The sequence below is a fragment of the Ceratosolen solmsi genome, unplaced genomic scaffold (assembly GCF_000503995.2).
Source record: "Ceratosolen solmsi marchali unplaced genomic scaffold, CerSol_1.0 scaffold19, whole genome shotgun sequence".
NCBI classification, from domain to species: Eukaryota; Metazoa; Arthropoda; class Insecta; order Hymenoptera; family Agaonidae; genus Ceratosolen; species Ceratosolen solmsi.
Window position 1 is genome coordinate 200,930 of NW_011948443.1, and position 21,877 is coordinate 222,806.

A 21,877-nucleotide genomic window follows, 5' to 3' on the forward strand; every position below is an offset into this window, starting at 1 on the left:
GCAATGTAATAATATATAAAAACAATAATAAATAGTATTTAAATTTATTTAAAAACTGTAATAGACTTATAAAGTATAAATGTAATATTCTATATTTTATTACACTGGATTTTAAATTTTCGCTATACAATCAAATATCAAAATTCATAGTGAATACATTGCCTCAATTATATATTCTAAGAAAAAAATGAATACACTACAAAATATAATATTTCATTTATGTATTAATAATTATAAATTCATTAATTGATGAAAATCATAAATTCAAAAGAAAATATTTAATTTATATACAAATTAAGGAAATTATTTGCAGTAAATAGAAAATAGAGTACATGTTTGTAGCAATCAAATACGAGAAAAATACAATAAATAATACAGTATTGTAATAAAAATTGCATTGACACGCGAGATTGTATAATCCATCACTCATAAAATAAAAAAATATATAAAGTGGTGATGGTATATATAAAATTGTGGTTAAAAGATATTACAACTGAAAGTTTCATTAACAGCATATATACCATCTATATAACATTCATCTGATATATTAAAAACAATTATATCAAATGACTTATATACTAAAATTGGAACAAATGGACGGGGTCAGTTAGATATTGTACAGTATATTAAATATTTAGTATTAATTTTATTAATAGTTGCATAGTATTTAAAAACGAATATAGATTAATAAATGGGATTTGAAAGGGAGATTATAAACTTATATGTATGTAAATATAGGTTTTAAATTTAAACCACAAAGTTGCTAATAAGGTAGTTACAGTATAAACAATATAATAATGACTCAAATATAGCAATATAATAGTAAATCTGCAGAAAATTTTTATTTAAAATTTTTTTAATATTTATAATGTAAATATGTTATATAATGTAGATATTTCTATATAGAATCCATGAATTAATAAAATATGAAAATAACGAATGTACATAAATAAAAAGGGCATTTTTATTAACTATATGTTTATATAATGGTAAAAATTAAAATTAATACAAGAAAAAAAAGGAAATCATAGAAAGCATTTTCAAATTTTAATTTACATAGAACTAACAATCTATAAAGAAAATACAACAATAAATAAATTTGATGAACATTAAATTAATGTTTAATTTATTTTAAAGATCAAACGATTAATATTATTAAATTAAAAAATATTTATATTTAATAATAAATATTTTGTATAAAATTTGTATTTTTTTCACCAAACTCTAAGATATAAATAATATAAATAGGATTTTAAAAAATAAATCAAAATTAGACATCGGAATCAAAATATAAACATATTTTCTTCCAATGCTTATAATATAGCGCGATTATTTTATCTTTATAGATAGGAAAAATAATATTTTAAGTAACTATCTCCATAAGCATTGAAACATATAAAGCAAATAATTAGAAAACACATTGGTTTCATTATCATATGTGAAATTTGATGGTTTACATTCCCGTTAGGTGAGTAAGGAAGATCTCCATTTAATTGTTTCATTGTGTATGACTGTGTCACTTTTAGGTAAAAACGTTTAACAATTCATGTTATCATATTATTTCATATATTTTTGAGATAAACTATTTGAAACACATATCCATCCTTTGTATTTAGATTAATTACGTGCATTATGTTCCATTTCTTTTACGTAACTTTGTTTTTCATCATTTTATCTTCCTAATAATAAAATACTATATAAATAATTACATAAGCTGTGCATGCACAACATTGTCATTCTTATTCATTCTTAGTTTTTCAGAAATTGAGACTCGAAGTTGTTCAATTTACATATTTTATGACGAAGATATGAACCTCCCCAATATTTGTGTTAGGCATAGATGGAAAATAACATTTATAAATAATTTATTGCTACTTCTTTTGAAAAGATTTAATAAAATCTAATGTAATTCCTGTTTTGTATATTTGGAAAATACAATATGTTTCTTTTATAAATTTATGATTTATTTAGGTTAAGTTTTAGACTATATATTAATTCTATACATAAAAACCTTATAGAATTAAAAGTTATTTTATATTTTAATATGTTAAGATATGTTTAAAATAAATACAATAGATTTTTTACTTTCTTAAATTATAATTTTATAATTGATTAAACATTAAATAACACTAAACAATTCAAATACAAGTCTGCTGTTATAATTTTTATTTTCAAACATATTTTTGACGTTTAGGTTGTTTTTTTAAAGATTTCCGAGTATAGTAATATTTTAAAAATAATAAAAATTATATTAATAATAAAAATTTCAACATACCCCGTTCTAAAATCCAATAAACTAATGCAATTGTGATATAAAAGTTGTGCAAATAGCTGCGAAGTCTTTTTTTGATGATAATCCGATTTTTCAAAAACTGTATTTATAGTTTCATGAATAAATGAAATATGCGATGTAATAGAAAAAATTGTGGAAAATACTTTAACACCTTCCTGTAAAATTAAAATACTTTACTTTAATACATAATTTAAATATTATATTCATTTATAAAATCCATAAGCTTATTATTTTTCTAAGCATTAAATAATTATCAATAATAAAGTATCTAAAAAATCTATTACATATTTTAATATATAAATATTATTTATTAATTCTATTTTTATTTAATTAAACTTTACTCTAATAAAAATATTCAAAATGAAATACATTCATGGTAAGTACTTCTTTAACACAATTACAATAATAAACACTTTATAATATTCAAATCATTCGATTATATTTACGTACATCCACATTTTGTTCTTCTTCAGCAACATATTCTTCTATGAAACTGTTTATTGCCTTTTTTAACTGTTCTTCAGATAATTCTGGTATATTGGTAGCAGAACTTGTTTGTGATGGAAATTTTGATGATGAGATCAGTGATAAACTTTGGCTTCGTGTACTTTCAACCATTGTGTTATCCCGATTATATGAACTAGTATTGATCTGATAAGTACCATTACGAGAACTTCTGCCATCTAAAATTGTTAAAAATCAAGTCATTTAAATATTCAAACAAATAAAAATTCAGAATTGTGGTGAATAATAACAAATATTGAATATTTTAATAAAAATGGTTTTAATTTATTTTAAAAACTATTTATTTCATTTTTACCAGATTGATTAAATTATTTTATGTTTTAATAAACTAACAGTTTCACGTTAAATAATGTAATTCTATATATACATAAATTGTATAACAATATTTTTGATTATTTTGTTTATGTTATATGGTTATTTTTTTTAATAATTTTCTTCAGTGCAAGCTCAATACTGGTTTCTCTGATAAAATGTGAAACTGATACATATTGACAATATAATTATTTTGTGGAACTGGTCATTAAACTATGTCAAAATCGACACCAATAAAGATATTTATTTTCCAGTAAAAGAAATATATAAATAATGAGTAAATTATAATTTAATATTTATACATGGATGTGATACCTTATTTTCACAATAATTGGATAATGTTCTATAATTATTTATCATTAATTTGTGTGAACAATTTTCTCATACATAGATATAATTAAAATTTAAATAATTGTATTTATCAAAGCATTGTTATTTTATAAATAAAACCAACTTTATGAAAATAAATGTATTTTTTAAAAAATACTTAATATAATTTTTTTTCTAGAATGTACTTTTTTAGTAATATTAAAGGGCTATGTTGATTAGAATAGAATTAAAATATATTTATTACAAGATGATAGTACGATATATTTTTCTAATATTATAAATAGATTTTATGTATGTATTGTATTTATAGTTTGTTTGCTTATATGTATTGCTTAAATAAATTAACTTTTTTTACAAATACTACCCTTTCAAAATATTTAATAAGATCATCTGAATTTAAACAGACAGATTTTTCGAATTTTCAGTGCCTTTAAAATCTATGTTTGAAAAACTAATTCAGTTATTATTAAGCCAGTGAAAAACTCTTGAGTAAATGTTTTTGTTTTAGTGCATCACTGATAACCAATTTTTTCATAACTATCATATAATGACATTCTTTTCAAGGATTTATTACGCATTCTTAAATTTTCCCACATTTAAAAGTATTACATCTATCTATACAAATCTTTTTTTTTTCATTAATGGCCAAGTTGCACCAATTAGAACCGATTATTTTTTCCTTGCTATTGAGAATGTGTTTGTAGCCAAAATATGCCCTAATTTTTCTCTTATGCTATAATTGAGAAATACATGAAACAGTAATTATATTTAAGGCAAATTTAAAAGAACTATATGCGAAGCCCAACAAGTAAGTTCAAACTAATACACCATACTTTAAATATTGACAAATATGTTCAACAAAACATTAGTATACATTCGTAAACATACCATAATTAGATTTGTATTCTGGACGAACATAATCTCTAGAACCAGTTGATTTCGACCTGTAAAATATATACACACATAAAAATGTTATTATTATATATTTTCTTTTCATTTTAAGAAACCGCCAAATTTAGTTTATTTAGATAGATCAGATCAATACATTACTAAATTTATTAAAAAATACTTATATTTTGAATATTTTGTTTTATTTAAACTATTAGATGCTTATATAAATATTTATAATTTCATTAAAACTAATTTCACATGAAATAAAAACTGTTTCATATCACTTTTTTAACAAAAATATACATGCAACAATTATATATTATTTTGGTTAAATCTAAGTAAATGAATCTTTCTTGCTTGAGAAAATCATCTTAGTTTTTCTACCCACACATCCTATTTTAGGATAGTTATTTTTTATATATCTATTATTCTTTTTAAATATCAAATTTCTTACTTAACTCGACTAATTTTGCACAGTTCCTGTACCTTAATTATTAATTTTTCTTTTTGTATTCTTTCTACTCTTTACTTGATACTATTCTGAACAATTTTGCTACAAAGATAGTTTTTTATGATAGCCAAAATAATGGTAATAATTTATTTAATAAAAACAAAATATGAATTTAATCAATGTCAATAAAATAATTTTAGTAAAAGTAATTTTCTTATATTTCAAGAAGGCAAACTAAGTTCTAAAATTTCTTTTGTATAAACTCGTTTATTAACACACGTCTTATTAATTAAAATAGTTATACATTATATTTTAATTAGTGCATAAACATAAGTTCAAAAAAGAGAAAACTAATTTACAAAGATTTTTTATTTGTTTTGATTCTAAAACTGTTTTTTGTCATTCTTCTAATGAATGTGTATTCTTATGAATTTTATATAAAAAAATAGTTACGAGCAAAATAAATCTAGTATACAAGTTATATCTTTTTCCATTTTTATTATTTTATATATTTATTCACAATTTTTTTTTAATATAATAACCAGCATAAAAAAATTAAAGAAATAATTAAGTAGAATTAATACAAATTAATCATATCTTTTTAAAATGGATTTTTTAATGTTTTTGTAATTTGTCTATCTCTTATATAATTTTAATCTAAAGATAGGATAAGTATTATTATATAACAAAAGCTGTTATAAAATGAATATGAACCTGCTCTTTGTCAAAATAATATTAAATAGTTAATAATTTTTTTAAATTGTATTTGCAAAGTTTTTATTAAAAATTTTTGTATTATATAATGTACATAATGGATTAAAATTAATTTAAAAAAAATCATTGCTTTGTATTTATAATGATAGCATTATAAATCAATTTGTAAGAATGTAAATTTTATAATTCTATTCATTGGCCATAATTTCTTAATAAAAATATCGATAAAATTATTATAGTGATGAAGTCTTTTCTAAAAGGAAATTTCAAGAAAATTTTGCAATTACTTTTTCAATAATTTGAACATGACAGCCTCAATTTTCAGATTACCATTTTCTTTACTTATTTATTATTGAAATGACAGTAATAACAATTTGATGTAATGACAGAATTCAGGAAATAAAGTGTAAATTATAATAATTGATCAAAGTCAGTCATTATATATATAAACTTTATACATCAACTTTTACAAACTGTTACAACTATGCAATTGATACTTTTATTCAAATAGTTCAATCTAATGTCAATAAATAGCATGAAGTGTGACATTATTTTATAATTATGACTAAATATCACTCGAAATACTAACAAGTTTTTCTCAAAGCAGCCTTTTATAATTGATATAATTACTAAATTTTTACTTTTTATAATATAAAAAACTAGTTCGTAAAAACATTTCTGTTTTTAACTGTTTTTCATTTTTTATATTTAAAATAAATCTTTCAAAGAATAAACATTTTCAAAGAATTCAATTTTATTACAAACTAGTTTTTTAAATATAATTTAATCAACAATTCAATATTACTCACAATGGAAATGTATTTATTTGATTTTACTAAATAGTTTAAAAATAATGTATGTTATAATAAATTTAAAAGCAAATATAACCTTATGGTAGGTATACAAAATTTAAATGAAAAATTCTTTTATATATATTTTGGATTTAATTTGTAGCATAATTTTTGAAATGCAAAGAATCAGATGAAAATAATAAAAATAATTTACCCAGATAAATGAATACTAGGCACTCTTTTGTCTGGTTCGGCAGTAACTTTTTCCAAATAAGCAAATTTATTAGGCGTCGTCATTTTAGGTTTCAACCACTGATAAGTAGATCTACTACCAAGTTGCATATCATCCATGGATGGCTAAAATACATAAAATATAAAAGAATTTGATTGATTTAAGGTAAAATAATAATTAATAATTTAAAAATAGAATAATTATACTAATAATCTACTAAAACTTAATAAACTTTTTTAAATCTTTCTATATGTAAATAAATCAATTTTAGTCTTGTATTGTGTTTATTACTAAATATTCAATCTTGCTTTTTGTACTTATAGAAAAAATTCTGTTTCTTCTGAAATTTTTATAATGTACTAAATATATTCTTCATTTATTTATTATACAATTTAAGGCTTCTTTCTTCATTATTTAGTTTATATTCTTGACAATATAAAATATTTTGCTATTTTTGATCCGTATGTAAAATACATAAGCATGTATAATAGCTACACAATAATTGTAATGGAATATAAAGAATAAAGAAATTAAAAAACTTTCAAGAAAAACAAAGCAATATATAAGATCATTTCATGTATAAATTCATTTGTGGAATATTTGAAATCGCACCAAGTTCTTGTTTAAAAAGTGTAAAATATTTTATATTTTTAAATAAGTTGCAAAGCATGTAATACAATGAAATACAACTCAATTTTTTCAAATTCATTGAAATTCTTATTCATATTCTTATACTAATAATAATAATAATAATATATAACAATTCAAAAGTAATTATATTTCAATAATAAGAAAATATTCCCAGTAAAAATAATTCAACTATTATCTTAAAAAATTATACAGGTTGCTTGTTTATTTCTAATTTGACTATAGATTTGTTAGCTGATTCAAAAAAAGAGACAGCAAAACAGTTGAAATAAAAAATAGGCCTGAATATTTTATATAAATATAAGACTTTTCCACTTAAGTATAAAAGGTCATTAGGTCTAATCAGAAGATATCAATAAAGACAAATTATTGCAACATTTTAGTAGTTTTTCATATTGAGAGTTATAATAAATTAAACCGAAAAATGAGATTTATTTTATTACAACAATTAGCAGTTATTAGTATTATTGTTAAACTATATGTTAAGCATTCTTTGTTATCATGAAATTAAAACTGCAGTTACATATATTTTAAAAACTTTTGATCATATATTGTCGTCAACTAAGTAACAATTTAAAAATTCATATTATAGATATAGAATATTTATACATATAATTTGCATAAGCCAAAAAAAAATTTATATAATAAAAATATACACATAAATTATTAAAGCACAAAAGTATTAAGATGAAATTGTTAAGTATTAAAGCAATAATATAATTCAATTTTTATTTTCACAATAAAATATATATACAATAACATAACATAGAAACAACGAAAAATATTTGAGCATTAAATGTTAAATAAATGATATCTTTAAATGTCACTAATTGTATTGAAAATTAAAACATTATAATATATATATAAAATTTTAATTGTAAAATTATAGAAAATTATAGAAGTAGAATAAATCTTGTTTATTTAATTTTATTTATTTTAGAACTAATATTTTAAATAAATTTAATAAAAATTTAACAATTAAAAAATTTAAAATCGTTTTAAACTATGATTGAATTTTGAATTATTATATTAAAAAGTTATTGTTAATGACCTTTATCACTTCTACAAAAATTACAAAGTTATAATGTCTTTAACATGTCTTTAACACATCTTAAATTTATAATTATTTATATTTTTTGTAGCCTTTAAAATACTTTTATACAACCATCATAAAATAATTAATTGCATAACAAAAAAGAATCATAAATATTCATAAGTTTTCTGTATGTTTCTTATTTTGAAAATATTAAATATAATTTGTACACGAACAATTTTTCAATTATATTTTATAATCATATAAAATTATAAAATATGATACAGACTACATGAATTTTTAAAATTAAACAAAATTATTAAGTTAATAATACAAGACCATAAAAAGAAATGATACTTATATAACATTTAAGCAAAATTTGTGTATACTGAAAATATTTAAAAAATAAATAAATAACGTAGGATTCTAATTTATTATTAATTTTAATTCATATAAGTATATCAAAGAATAATAAAAATTACCTTATGACATTTATAGGAAAGTTATAAGAAAAACAAACTAAAATTAAATGCGTAATATAACATTTATAAAAAAAAATGTCATTACCTATTAAATAAATGGGAATACATATCTTTAAATTTATACCAAATTATAAAGTGCCACATTGAAATCTTACTCATTGTGCATTATATACTATAAATAGTAGTAAGTAATAATATTATAATTATAGTATAATTCATAGTCCCATTTTTGCTTAGTAAATAAAAAATAAACAATTAGAAATTATGACCAAAATCCAAAGTTCATATATTCAAAACTTTTTCATCACTTACAAAATATTTTTCTTTTGTTATATTTCATTTCATATCATATTTAATACTTAATAGGTTTGATGATTTAACATCATGTAGAAACACAAGAAAATTAAGAGAAAGAACTTTTAATTAATTATAATCATCTGTTTTATTATCAAAATTGATATATGTGCTAATTTGATTTAAATTATATTAGTTATATTAGTGGATTATATATTTATTTTATTTATTATATTTATAATTATAAAAGTGGAAAGTATATAAACAGGCCTTACAGGTTTGTTTTTGAGTTTAGCTGCTTCCACAGAATAAACTTGTCTTGTTCTGCCAACAGGCTGACTCCAACCACCCTCTTCCATTGAACCCACTGCTCCACCTATTATTAACGAATATATATTATAATTAATAATATATAGTGATTATAATATATATATATATATATAATCACAAAGAATTGAACTTACGATTACGTTTTCTTTCATTAACTCGTTCATCTTTTCTTGGTGTATTTAAAGATGCATTACTAAGTTGAATATCCAATCTTTCAGATTCTGCTTCCCTTTGAATTTGGTCCATTGTCTTTGGATTACTATCATCTCTTCTTGGAATCCATTTATTTCCTCTTAAGTCTATAACATCTTGCAGCATAAATCGAATCCTTGAACTTATTTTCCCTTTTCTATTTGCAATTTGTTGCATTTGTTTGAAGTACTCTGAAAGATCAGCAGTCTTGGATTCTAACACTTTACCTATTGTTGTTAATAATTTACACAAGCACTCAAGGTTCTCTTCATCTACTTGTTTTAATAAGTGTCGAATACATTGATACATGATTTTACTAGTAAGCATGTTTTGTTTAAAAAGTTCGCCAATGAAACGAATATTACCAAGGGACTTGACACGTATTCGTCGTTCCTCTTCATCAAAATTCATCTGTAGCTCTTTTTTCCTTTCCAGATCTGCACATTCATCTACTTCTTTGAGTTTTTCATTACGTGCATTTTCATCTAAGGTATTTTTCTCAAATTCAGATTGACAGCGAGTTAGAATAAGTTTTCTAAAGTTTGCAACAGTACAATCTTCAGAATCTGCACCTGCAACTTGCATGTTGGATAGTTCTTTACACATTAAAGCATATGCTACGGAAAAATTTGGTTCATCTACAGCCTAAAAAATAAAAAATATTTAAATATTTCATTGAAAATAAAAGAGAATTAAATAGAATCTATGGCACTTCACTAAAATGTGTTTGAACTAATTGTAGGTAATAAAAATATAAAAATATAATAAAATTAAAGAATATAAATTAAGATTAAATCTAAAATAAAAAAATAGCTACATAATGAAATAATATATTGCATTTTTTAAATTATATTAATTAAAGCACTGAAAAGAATAACATAATAGTAGATTTGAAAATAAATTAAAATTAATATAAACACCTTCTCAAAAACCAAGTCAATTACACCTTGAAGTTTCTCTTGAGTGTCTATTTCCAATTCTCGAACTTGATTAACTAAAGTTGAAAATTTTTGTGGAGTCAATTTATTAAGAACACTACGAACTCTTTTATAAAGAGCCTCTGTTTTAGTTTGTTCTTCAGAAACTGAACCCTGTACTAATCTTCTTGGTTTCCAAGCATTTTCAGTCTCTCGCAGCTTTACATCTTCACGTGAAAAGGAAAGATGAATCATATTTGGTTTATTTGTCTTAGGTTTACTTATATGTTTTTGTTTAATGGATGTTGACTGTAAATAAAACAAAGAACTTAATTGTAATTATAAAATTTAATAATTAAAGTAAATCTTATTTTATTTTTATTACAACATACTAACTACCCCTACTTTTATAGCATTTTATATACATATAATAAAAAACATTAAAAATAAAATATAACATACCACCTTGGTATTGACGGAAGACTTGACAAATCCAGGAAAAAGAGAATCATGACGACCAAGATTAGAATCCTTGAACCAAAGATCTACAGGACTTCGTATTTTTGTACTATCGAGTACAACATCTAAATCTGGTAAATTTGAAGGCTTAGCTTTACTATTAGGATCATTTTGTAACTTCATTAAAAATTCCCGCCCATAAATTTTTTTCCCATTTGTATTTATAGGACTCCATTGATCATCAGAATATGTGTATTTAAGCAACGGTATTGTTTTTGTGATGACTGATGTTGAAACTGATTTTAAGGTATTAGAACAAATATCAGAATCCTTAAGTACACTACCAAGACCTGATATTTTAGAATTTTCCTCATTTTTTTGAGCTACAATAGACGGTACTATTTCTTTATCTACATTTGTCCTAAAAATTGAGATATGATCACAATCTTTAGCTATGTGTGCATTTACCAATACATCTTCTAAAATAGATTCTTTGTTATTTTTATTTTTAAGAGAAATTTCCTTTTGTATTGCAGAAGCACTTTTTTCATCTTCATCCAAACTAGTAATGTTTTTCTGTACAGATTGAGGATCAATTTCAGACAAATTTTTTTCTTTCAGAAGCTCATAATTATCACTATCTTCGATATTTTTTGTCGACTCACTATTTTCATCTTTGTTAATATCTTTCTGCAATAATGAATCATGCTTCATCTCAATTTTAACGGATGATGCACTTACTTGAATTGGATGAACAAAAGCATCCATATCAGTTCCCTCTTTCTCTGCACCTCTACGATTCAATTCACGACTTTTAACCTTATTCTTATTTTTTTGTTTCTGCATGGTTTTACCTGTAAAACGTTTTTAATTATTATCATATAAAAATTTTAATATGATTATCACAATATGTAATCATGTGTAACTATCGTTTTCGCTAGAACAGATAATAAACATAATAAATTAAATTCTATGAATTATTATTAAAGACATTGTAAGCTAATAAAAATAAGTTTCTTCATATTATCAATTAAATTTCATAAAAATTATATTATACTATATAATTTTCAAATGTTATTTAACCTTAAAAAACTGCCATAAGATATAAAATAAAAAATTTGCATAAACAATAGATTTATTCTTTGCAATTTATAATATACAATTACTAAAGGTTAAAATTTATATAGTTTTTGCACATAAATTTAAGCATACTGATAATTTGTTTTAAATGCAATTACGCATGCACACGTAAATGTGTGTGAAAATTTGTATGTAAAAAAATGTACTTACATATATTTCCACCAATGCTAAATTTGTCGACAAAATTGATAGTTAAAAAGAATGTAACAATTATTAAATATAATAATTGTTAAATAATTTTGTTAAAAATTTTCATCATTAAAACAAATTCACTGGCATTTTTTAAATGAACTTTACAAATATCCCGAACATTTTTTTACATTTATTTTAATTTATAGTAATTAAAAGTAAAAAATAAAAAAGCGTTTTGACCATTTTTATATAGTCGGATTAAATAACTAAAAATAACCCTACTTATCTAAACAAAATATTTCTTGAAATAACTTGCATTGGCTTCAGAACTAAAATGGTCAAATGGGAACATGGATGACGACAACAATTGGTTGTATGGAAGAAAAGAGTAAATGAAATAGACAGATAAAGAGTGAAATAACAACATCAAACGGGCGGCCGTAAGGGGTGGTGAAATACTAAGGGGAGAGAGAGAGAGCACGTGGAAACAGCGCCTGACCATTTACTAACATGGCTGCAAATGCACGTGCCTTAGTAGTGAAGAATAAAGAAAATGGCGACGGTACTTTCTTATAACTCATCTTTTACCATATGTTACATTTCATTATACGTACATGTCCGGCTATCGCCGAAATATTTTCCTTTTAGTTTTCACATTTACATAACACAGTGAAACTGTCACACTTATAGAATAAAAATTAAAAAAACTAAGTGACTGCACTTAAATATTTGAAAATAATTGTAGAAAATTGTTTAAATTTGTAAATTTATATCTTCACTTCTTATTATACGATAAATAAAAAAGAAAAATATAACACAATAAAAATGTAGTTAAAAAATTAAAACGAAAAAGTTGGATTAATATAAAAAATATAAAACTCAAATAAATAAGCAAAAAATAAAAAATTCATGTTATAATGTAAAGGGAATATAAAAAATAAGTAACATCAACGAAACAATAACAAACAACCAAATCACCAACGCGTGTTTGCCTTTTAAAATGGTAATTAATTCTTAAACCCGTTGGACCGTCAATTGTATTAAGTAACAAGATAAAAGAAGGAGAAAAGAGACCAATCGGTAGACTACGTTAGCATTCGGCTTTGATCGACAATATGACGTCATCCGTATAAAACTGGAAAACTTGACTGATTAACATTTTTAGGATTTAAAAAATATACTACGTATAATATACTAAATTTATTAATTAGTGTTAACAATAAACATTGGTATTGTTTAGGTAAAATATATACAATTACAGAATTTTTACAATTATACAATTTATTTATTTAAAAAATCTTAATTAAATTATATATTGGCTTACGTATATTTTCATTAAAATTTATAAGCGAAACAATTTTATTTAATAAATAATATTTTGAGTTGTACGATTATAAACTATTTACTATAATAAATTTTATGATGAAATATGCAAATACATCTAATTTAATGTTTATATTTTGCGAAAGTAAAATGTGTTTGTTGCACTGTTTACAATATGTTGAAGTTTAAAGTATGGATTCTGAATCATACAAATGTTGTTAGTCGATCCAGAGTAATGATATATAAAAAATATTAGAATTAGATAAAATATTGCATTTTTAATTTTATATGAAAAATAGAAAACTAATTAAAAATATATTTTCAAATTTACTATTTTTCTACGTAAATATATATTATTAATAAAATATTTAATTATACAATATTCTAAGGATTTTTTACTCGTTTTATATACCTTTTTTTACAAAAAATATGACAATTTTAACATTTTATCTTTACTTTTGAAAGTTTTCGTTATATAATGTTATTTTGATTCCTACGCTTTCTTATTCTTCATGACTACCAGATTGAATTGCAAAGTGAAATACTTTTAATATTCGATAATGTAAAATACTCAATTATAGGATATTTTAAATTTCTGTAAAGTTTAGATATTTATAAAATAAATTAAAATTCTTATGCTTCTTTAAAATTAACAATCGATATACGATTCAAAAAATTCTTAAGCTGAATGTTAAATATAGATTAAATGACTAATATATACAAAAAAATGAATTGTAATACTATTATGGTACTACTATATATGGTGAAAATAAACAATAAAAACATTGCTAATAATAGATTAAATGAAATATCTAATTATATATAATAATAATAATATCTAATAATAATAAATACTAATAATATGTTATTATTAAATTCAATGCAACTTATGAGTTCTATAAATATTACATATTATATTTTTGCACCTAAGAATCATTATTAGATCTAAAAGAAATGCTGCTTTATATAAAACGATTTAAAAAAATATCTTGATTTTATCTTATTTTGAATAAACATAAAATATCAAATATCAATTTAGGTAATCATTTTTCAATTCGATGATCTATAAACACAACTTTTCAGATAACAATTTAAGTAATTGTTATGCAATTATAAAATCTACTCACATTTCAGACGTCTATTCAAGTAATAATTGGATTAAATGTAAAACTTAATTTTTTATTTATTCAATTAAATATTTGAGTTGGTCTTTAAATAAACTTCAATAAATCAAAGAACCAATTTATTAACTTTACCAAGACAGTCTTTAAAGTTTCAAAATTTTTGCTTTGCTCCATCATGCAAAATATTCTATTTCAATTAACATTTAAAGTGTGTTAAAAATTGATTTGTGATAAAAATAAAGAAAGTCTTATTCAACAAAGTTTGTAAAATTTATAATAATTTTAATAATTTACTTGAATTTCAAATGGATAAATAATGCAGCAAAATAGTCTCGAAAAAAGTAGTACCAGAAATTCTTAATTTAAATTAATTTCAATTTACTTGTGTATAAATTTATTTTAATTTAGAATAAAATTATTGTACCAAGAACTATATATATATATTTGATAGTATATAATTCATACTAATATAGATATTAGTTACCGTTATATTTATATATTTAACATAAATTTTATATATAAAAAAGAATCGTTAAAAACTGCACTCTAAATTTTATATGAATTGTTTTCATATTTTGTAAAAAAGCAATTAAAAAACATTGACATCGTTCAAGACCATTGTTTAACAAACTAAAATCTAGTAAAATAAAGCACTTTCAATGATTAATCTATAGATGATTTAAGTAAATCTGTGATAATTTAATTATATTCTAAAGACTTATTCATAGAATCTATAATTAAGTATATTAATCGACGATATGGCTTTGTTAATGTTGGCATTGTTAAACACCTTGTAACTATTTTCATATTGCTAGTAATTTTTTAGGAAGCTTTGTAATCCAACTAAATAGTTTGATCAGCCACTTCTAGTTTCTCTTACTCTCAGTCATTTTTTGTTTGCGTAGATATACAAAGTGGCACTAATAATAATTTTCCATGCACTTTTAACCAACCAAATATATTAAATTTCATAACATATAATCATCAAATTGTAATTATTAAAATTACAAAAATTTTCAATGAAATTGATAAAATTATTTCAATTTAAATAATACACACACGAATTTATTTATATTTTAGTCAATATTAAAACATGATTCTAAATACATTTAAACATAATCTTGAGAAAATTTCAATAAATGACATATATATTATATTAAATATTACATAAGATATATGTATTATTAATTGTAATCAAAAGATTCTAAAATTTATGCTATTGATGTTATTTTGATTTTTTATTATTTTAAATAAATTAATGTATATATATATATATATATCTAATTATCATATAGGGATATATAACGATTCTATATATACAAAATTTACTTTCGTTTTGATTTTTATAATTTTTCTATTGTTAATTTGTAAGAACTTAATTAGTCTTTAATGTTATTATTGAATTTCAGATAGAATTTTAAACAAAAATAAGCATATTTATCGTACAATTTATAGCTCATTGTGAATAAGAAGAGTTTTTTAACTTTGTCTCACTGAATTTAATTGTATTTTCTAATGACATAAAAACGCAGCTCTATCTAAATATACTTAGAATGTTTGTAATTAATTAATTATTATTTAATTAATAAAGATAAAATTCAAATGTATAAGAAAAATGAAAAAAATATATAAACTAAAATAATTGTAAACGAAATTTTGCACTTATTTTACTGTAACCTGCCTAATATATAATATTATAAAGTTATATCTAACTATAAGAAATGATATTAAACTAGTTCAGCAATATCAACAAGCTCTATACATTTATTTTAGCAAATATTCTTAAATCCATAATGGATGAATTATTAAATAAGCATTAAATAATAATTATGGTTAATTTCATATAAACTCTAACATATGTTCAATAAATTTATAAGAGCAAGATAAAAATTCTATATTAAAAAGTATATAAATTTAATTGATGTTGACAACTCTGATATATTATTTATTACAAAAATTATAACATATAGTGTATAGTATACAATATATAACATTAGAAAAAATATACTTTCACGTCTAAACTTTTTATTTGAAACGTACTAATTGATAGTAAGTGATATATTTAGAAATTGGATTTTAATACCTTTACAAAATAATATTACATATTTTAAGAACATAGTAAACAAATTATTTTTGTTAATATTATTAGTGTTATTATAATTCTATGGATAAAATTAAGCGATTTGTGGACAAATTTATATTATTTAGTATAACTTCACATGATACTTGACATAGTTATATACATAATTTATAAAACAATGCCATTTCAGAAAGCGATAAATTGTGATCAATTAAAATTAATTTGAAATAAAATGAAAAATATAAAGATATATCAAAAACTTATTTAATTAATATGTATTTTAAAATTTGGTATCGTTTGTATAATTTATAGAGATTAAACTACTTTTATTTTTTTAAATTTAAAGTTGTATTTTATAATTATATCTTTTTTATTAGTAATTAATGATTTATCGATAATTTAAAATTGTTTTAAACTATTATATTTAGATTAGTTTTTACACAGTAATAAATAAATAATAGAAATGCTATTTATTACTTCTTCAAAATAACAAATTGAATATTTTAAAATAAAAATAAATAATTCATCAGTTTTAATAACTACTAATTAGTCATTTTATAAAATATGAATATAATTAATACGTTAGTATGTTGCATTTTTCTTTTTGTTAGAAATTATAATATTGCTTACTTACATACTACTGTATTTAATATTAATTTCAAATAATTAATTTTTCTTACCCTCTACACATTTTTGCTGATCATCAGTCTTCTGAATGTCTGTTTCAAGAGGTTTCATACTTGTTTCTCCATTAGATTTTTCATATACATCTTCCAAATTATGTGCTGTTATTAATGTAGGTAGAGTTTTATTTATAATTTGTATTTCACTATTGGTTTTCTCCAAATGTTTATTTTCGTGCTGTGGATGCATTAGCTGAACTTCAGTTTTTTTCTGCATATGAAATGATAAAATATTTCACAGTTTTAAAGGGTCAGTAGACAATCCGTCAAAAATCATAAAGATATACAAATAATAAACAATTAATTGATGAAATAGCTTTAAAAATTTTAATTAATACTTTAAAAATAGTTGGATTTAAGCATCTTTTATTATGCTAGTTGAAAAATCAATTTTTCGCGATCAAATATCTATAAAACAGATAATTATTAACTATGATAATTAATTAATCATTAGCGTGCAATATAAAATGAAAAAACGATAATTGGAAATGTTTAGATTAAAATTTGCTTCATTACCTGCTTAACTTTTTCCTATTCTATTTTTACATAATTGATGAGTATTTTCTTTCAAAGAACCATTAAGAGAAGAATGGTTTTTCAATAAATTACGATTTTTGTACAAATAACAAAAATGATTACTACTTCTTTAAGTATTATCTATATAAAATAAGTGTAATTTTTATATTTTTCAAAGTACTAAAGTGTTATTTATTTTCTTAAATTTATCTTAATTAAAAAGAATAATATTCATATAAGAAATCTTTTATTTCGTTCGTATAAATTCATATTTTCAAATTATCCTAAATATAAGATAATTAAATTTTTGTAGAAGTTTATAATTTCTTACTTTGATTTATCACTCTATTAATTTAAATATAATATAGTAAGAGCAATTATTTTGAATAATTCACTTAAAATATCTTGTTATTTATGAATTGAACAACCAAAAAATTATCTATTGTAATTAAAGAATATTTAACACGATATAAAGATAGCCGCTATCATTCAAAGAACTATATATATTAAGTAAATTGAAAAATTAATAATTAAAAAATATATTAATAATTAATTTGAAACAATTATATTTTATCTAACATTACAGGACTATATAAATTTCAAGTTAAACGAATTAATGTATGCCAACATGTAAGCACATATAAACAGTTTACAAATTAAAAGCATTAATGATTTGTATATCTCTCTATCATTATTTTTATATTCAATTAAATAACCATATTTATGTAAATTTCATACTACAAATGATTTAAAATTGCACAAATACCAAATTTGATTAAGGAAAATGTGTCTAAAAACCCAAAAAAAATTAATATTTTTTAAAAATATCAAATACGAAATTTTAATAAAGTCAATTAATCGTAATATCCCATTATTTAGACTTTAAAAACTAAAAGAGCGTAATTAAAATACAAGATTCTTATTTATCTTGCATTAGCACGTAAAATATGTATTTACATATTTATTTTTAATTGATTTCTAAAAAATGCTGATCATGATAACAATTAATCTATTTTTGCAATCCGCATTTGTCATGATTTAGAATTTCATACATTTTATTTTACCATTGATTGTATAGACATATAAAATCAATAAATCTATTTTGTTTTAATGTACATCTTACTTTTCTTGATTTGACTAATATCAATACTTATTTGAAGTATGAATCCATGATATCAATTTTGCATTTAATCATTTGTTAATGAAAATGTTAACTAATAAAACAAGCATTATTATACAATAACAAATTAGTAATACAATCAATATTTCAAAAAATTTGTTTTTAACATTTCCAAGGTCAAAATATTTTGTTTTAAACTACACTACTTTATATTTGAGCTATCTTATCACATCAATCGATGGCTTTCATTTTATATATTACATGGATCCTTTAATATTACTTTCAAACTAGTTGAAATAAAATTTTTAATATTTGAAAGTAATGCTATGAATGTAAAAATTCATAACTAAACTATTAATTTTTCATAACACTTTTGTAGTATATTGATTTAACTTTAAAAGTTAATTTTGTATGGAACAATATATTGAATCCCTAATATCCTCAAAAAATTAATACTTTAAAATAAAAATATATAAATATAGAAAAAAGGCACAATATTTCATTTATATTTGTTCAAAAGTAACTACTATTAAGGATTCGAATGTTACATAAATGTATTGAAAATAGCATTTAGTATTTTTTTGATTCTCATAAAATTATAATATTTTGTGTCCCAATAGCATAAATATAAATAATGATTTTGAGGATGAGTTATCTAATTGTATTATTAAGTTTTGTTGTAAGTTCAAAGTTAAAAAACATTGAAAGGTGTTTTGTTTTTTACAAGACTAATTGTTATATTTCACTAAATACATTTTCAAAAACTTTAAAGTATACCACCAATTGAGATATTAATTTTTTATATTTACATAGCTTAAGTAATATAAAATGTCTACTCACGATCACAGATGTACTATCCGTCGTTAGCAATTGATTTTCGAATTCTGGCAAATTTTTCTGTTCTTTTTGTGGTAATACCTGAATATTAAATGTATTTGTGTTTATAGAATCATTTTCTTCACTTAATAAATTTTTTGAAACACTGGATAATAAATTAAGGATTGGTTTTGTACAGTCAGCTGTAATAGAAGCCAGTTGTTTTTCTGATTGCAGATCTAAAATAAAAATATAAATATAAATCAAGGTTCTTTCGGTATTTTAAAACATTTTCATTTAATGTTATGTAAAGTAACTTCAATAAATATAATAAATATGTAATTATACAATTATTTAATTTTTAATTAACGAAACGATATTTTAAATCAATTTTAAAAACAATAAATATTCCTTTAATTTCTTATTTAAATATGCTAATATTAGTTTTATATTTAAAAAATAATTCTTGTTTATTGTCAATAACAATCCTGAACTAACACGAATTAGTCAATATTTTCAAAATTACTATATGAATCACGATTCTACTTTTGTTATTTCAACAATTTTTAAGGTATTATAACGGATATATAAAGTTTAGATTTTCAGTATAAATAATTATGATGTCTAATTTAATAAATTTAAAACACAGAAAGTCTATTATTTAATGAAAACAATTTTATTTTCTACAAAAACTTATGATTGTTCCACATAGAATATTAAGCTACAAGTAAAATAAATTAAGAGCTCAATCACAAATATTGTAACAATTATACTCGCTTTATTGATCACATAAAATATAATTACATTATTGTTAATGGATTAAAAGAGGAAACAATTTTAAACACCTTGTCTCAATATACCCAAAAAATTATATTTAACAAAAAATTTTTTAAAATAGAATTTTATAAGATCCTTATGATTTTTATTAATAGATTAATATTTATAAAATAAAATTTATGAAGCAGGTGATATACTTTTTTCTTTAAAAATCCTATGTTAAATTTTATATGTCTTCGTCATGTATGCAATGAACAAAGTTTATATTATGCTTATAACAAATCTCGAATATTTTAGTATTGTACTGGTTTTCGTTGTTTAGAGTGATTTTGAATCAATTCTTATATCTCGATGTTCTTGGAATAGCCAAAAATGGCATATGTTTACAATATTCAAGAACACAGTGTGGATTCGCAGATAAATGTTATCAAATCCCGTAAATATTGACTCAATAGAATCATGTAAAAGATGTTAGATTACATTAAGATGGTTTAACTAACTCAATCTCTTAAAGCTTGAAGACTTCCATTTAAACCTTCTGAAGGTGATATTTATTGTATTGTTTCAATGTTCTAAAGAAAAAAAACCTAATATAAATTATTGCTATATCTATTATCATCATCCCTACATCTATTATCAGGAAATGCAGTATGGACATCTAGGAAGATGCACAATACATATTTCATTGATACAAATTCAAAAACAACAGGAAAAATAATATTTTTTACTTCATTCAGAAGAAATTGATTAATCAAAAGGTATAAAATATTAACATTAAAAATATCATTTAAAATTAGAAGACGCATAGAACAATTAAAGTAAAATTTTATTAATTAAAGGATTTGAATTTATTATATATATTCTACTTACATTGTAGATTTGAAAGCTATGTAAAGTACTGATTATGTCCATTCTGAAATTGTATACATAGTTCGATAATAATAGCACGGTAAGTGCTTGACGTTAAGTTTTAAAATTGAACAATTGAGAATGTGTATTCTTTATGATACAATATTACTATTAAAACATCGTAATTTTATTATTTATTAGTCAGACTATTAGTGTTATTTATATTTTTAATTTTTTACTATTACAAGTCAATTCAAGATATTAAACCAAAATAATATTTCTATAATTCAAAAACTATGCATCTTTTAATGGAAATAGTAGTAGTGGTATAGTAATTATAGCATAATATTTAAGTAATTGAATAATGTTAAAAATAGATTTCTTTAAGAAAGAGTGAAGTTTTATCATAGAGATGAAATAAAA

The 21,877-nt window shown here is 21.3% G+C and overlaps 1 protein-coding gene across 1 annotated transcript in view; it reads right to left on the minus strand.

Moving 5' to 3' along the window:
- Window positions 1-20,063, minus strand: part of Eif4g (eukaryotic translation initiation factor 4 gamma) — a 32,312-nt gene extending 12,249 nt beyond the window's left edge. Inside the window, exons 1-10 of the mRNA XM_011504126.1 lie at window positions 19,853-20,063; window positions 17,374-17,587; window positions 10,898-11,748; window positions 10,439-10,744; window positions 9,461-10,163; window positions 9,272-9,372; window positions 6,522-6,664; window positions 4,349-4,404; window positions 2,744-2,976; window positions 2,276-2,448 (exon numbers count right to left, since the gene is read on the minus strand). Of these exons, the coding sequence (XP_011502428.1) occupies window positions 2,276-2,448; window positions 2,744-2,976; window positions 4,349-4,404; window positions 6,522-6,664; window positions 9,272-9,372; window positions 9,461-10,163; window positions 10,439-10,744; window positions 10,898-11,748; window positions 17,374-17,566 (2,759 nt within the window). The 5' untranslated portion in view covers window positions 17,567-17,587; window positions 19,853-20,063. The remainder of the gene's footprint in view (window positions 1-2,275; window positions 2,449-2,743; window positions 2,977-4,348; window positions 4,405-6,521; window positions 6,665-9,271; window positions 9,373-9,460; window positions 10,164-10,438; window positions 10,745-10,897; window positions 11,749-17,373; window positions 17,588-19,852) is intronic.
- Window positions 20,064-21,877: the final 1,814 nt, after the last annotated feature.